Source organism: Chlamydotis macqueenii, chromosome 9 (genome assembly GCF_036417535.1).
Source record: "Chlamydotis macqueenii isolate bChlMac1 chromosome 9, bChlMac1.mat, whole genome shotgun sequence".
Taxonomy (NCBI): Eukaryota; Metazoa; Chordata; class Aves; order Otidiformes; family Otididae; genus Chlamydotis; species Chlamydotis macqueenii.
Window position 1 is genome coordinate 5,623,864 of NC_141564.1, and position 2,641 is coordinate 5,626,504.

General features: G+C 40.9%; 1 protein-coding gene across 1 annotated transcript; it reads right to left on the bottom strand.

Annotated features, from left to right (window-relative positions):
- Positions 1–257: 257 nt before the first annotated feature.
- LOC104477313 (G protein-coupled receptor 55) lies at positions 258–1,184 on the bottom strand. Its single transcript, XM_010117363.2, has one exon. It carries the CDS (start codon positions 1,182–1,184, stop codon positions 258–260), a length of 927 nt encoding a protein of 308 aa, XP_010115665.2.
- Between the last annotated feature and the right edge of the window lie 1,457 nt (positions 1,185–2,641).

The window sequence follows — 2,641 nt, forward strand, 5'->3', positions numbered from 1 at the left end:
GTCACGGCTAATGCTTCTTTTGGTGTCACTCCGTGGCTTTGCTAATGCTGATTCTTTTTTCCAACATTTTTCCTTTTTTTTTGTGTTTACAGGGAGGAAAAATATGGGACAGGTTCACATTCACTGGAAAAAAATTGTCCTGCACCCTCCCTACCATGGCCAAGGTGACTCCGCTGCTACGTAAAGGATAATGCTGTCGGCGTCCTGTGAGGCAAGTGGGAGCCAAGGAACAGGTGTTCTGCCTGCCAGCAGTCCCATCATGTGGCACAAGGCTTAAAGACTGGACATAGTTCAATAACCTTCTTCAGGTGTGTTTTCTCACGAAATTCTTTTGCAGCAAAGTAATAAAAGATGGCATCCAGGCAGCAGTTCAGGTTGGCTAATATCATTGACACTTGAATGAAGAGGCTGATGGTTTGTTTCAGACTGCAGTCCACTATCACATGCTGTCTTACCAGGCACTGTAGGCAGATGGCAAGGTGAACGGGTGTGAAGCACACCAAAAACACCACGAGGTTAATGATAATGACTCGTAAGGAGCCACTGCCTTCTACCTTCTTTTTAGCTTGACTTTTATGATTCAGAAGAATCCAGATGTTTTGGGCAGAGCAGAAAACCATCACTGCGAGTGGGATCAGGAATCCAAAGATTTCTAGAGAAACAATGAGGGGGATGCTCCATGCCTGGTCTGACATGTTGTAAAAGCATTTAAAATAATCTTTCTTGTGAAACACATACATTGGGCTGCTGCAAAGCCAAGCTATTGCCCAGATGAAGCAGCAAATCAAGATAGCCCATCTGGGGGACTGGTTAGCTCGACCTTCGAATGGATGCCTTATGCAGATGTATCTGTCGACAGTAATGCAGACGATGATGAAGATACTGCCATATGTGTTGACAAAATAAAGAGACTCTATGAATGAGCACAGGAGTCCGGGCGCTTCTGAGACAGAGTAGTATAGCTTGAGCGGGAGCGAGAGAAGCAGCAAGACATCTGCAAGTGCGAGATTGATCATGTAAACTGAGGTTTTAGTCTGTTTCTTCCAGAAGCAGCAGAACACGGAGAGGGCCAGGGCATTGAGAACCAGCCCGAGAATGAAGGTGGGGATGGACATCCCCAACCGCAGGGTTTCTGCTAATTTGTCGATGTCTGTAAAATTGCATTCTCTGCTGCTGTTGGTCATTTCTCCCCTAGAACGGCAGAGAGAACAGGTTGGAAATGTGTAATGTATATCAGAGCAAGATACTTTCAAACACAACTCTGCGCTTTTTTGGTTTTGAGCTATATGCTTGATCAGTCTTTGGCTATTATTAAAAGTGACTCCTCATTTCAAGCACAGAGCTTTCTATTTCGAATTTGAGTGGCTCAATCTGTTATAAAGGAGCCTGATTCTCAGTGTCAGTAGTCAGCATCCACTGACTACCATGCCCTTTAAGATAATCCCATTCAGATATTGGAGAGACTGACCCATTCAAACATATGTTTTCAAAAACTCTGAAGTGTACTGGCTATCTGTAGTAACCTGTACATCTATTGAAACTTCCATAACACTTACGTTCAGTTAGAATCATAGAATCATAGAATGGTTAGGGTTGGAAGGGACCTTCAAAGGTCATCTAGTCCAACCCCCCTGCAAGGAGCAGGGACATCCCTGACTAGATCAGGTTGCTCAGAGCCTCATCCAGCCTGGCCTTGAACGTTTCCAGGGATGGGGCTTCCACCACCTTTCTGGGCAACCTGTTCCAGTGTTCTATAACTCGCATCGTAAAAAATTTTTTCCTAATTTCTAATCTAAATCTACCTCCCTCTATTTTAAAACCATTACCTCTCGTTCCTTCGCTACACAGAAATTCATGAAACTGATAGCTGGGATTTTACTTTTATATCCATAATTCGCTATGCATCAGTAGCTTTTGCTGATGTGATTTTACCACACTCGCATTTACTCGCTGTTTTAATTTCTTACAGTGCTTGTATCCAATGCAGATTTTTAGGTCACTTAAGCAGACTGATCTTTTATCTAGGTTCGAGTTGAGTGAGCACATTTTCTAGCTTGTGTTTAACTTTCAGCATTGGTTAAATTTTGGGTTTGCAAGTACTTTAAAGTTTAGCTGATTATCTTAGATAATCTGGCAAAGATTAGCAAATGGAAAGCATGACTTCTTAATAATAGAGTTATTTTTAAAAGTAATAATAATTTGGGTGGAATAACTGTTATCACCCTTTTAAAAACATACGTATGCTTTAACAAACTGTGCCTTAAAAGTGCTTTTTGATAACCTCTTTAAATCAAAATAACAAAAAATCCCAATGAAGGAGAAGAAATTGGTAGTTAAAGATCCCAGCCCAGCCAATCATGTAGCTCAAAAGAAATTTAGGAGTAAGTGAAGAGGTTTCATGAAGAACTTGATCAATAGGGGAATCTCTGCTTTGGAGGACAAAAAGTGACAGCTCATGAGCACTACCAAATGGAGGTAAAGAAACAAACAAACAAACAAAAACAATTAGTGAAAGATGGTTTTTTTTTTGTTTACATGGCTAAAATAAAATTTAAAAAAAAAGAGAAATGGAGAGCAAGTAAATCTAAATATTAACTGAGGAGATGGCGTTGAGTTTTGCTAAATCTCATACCTCTGCTTT

Bases quoted from the DNA above. Each gene is read 5' to 3' on its own strand.
- LOC104477313 (XM_010117363.2), bottom strand. From the start codon at position 1,184: ATGACCAACAGCAGCAGAGAATGCAATTTTACAGACATCGACAAATTA.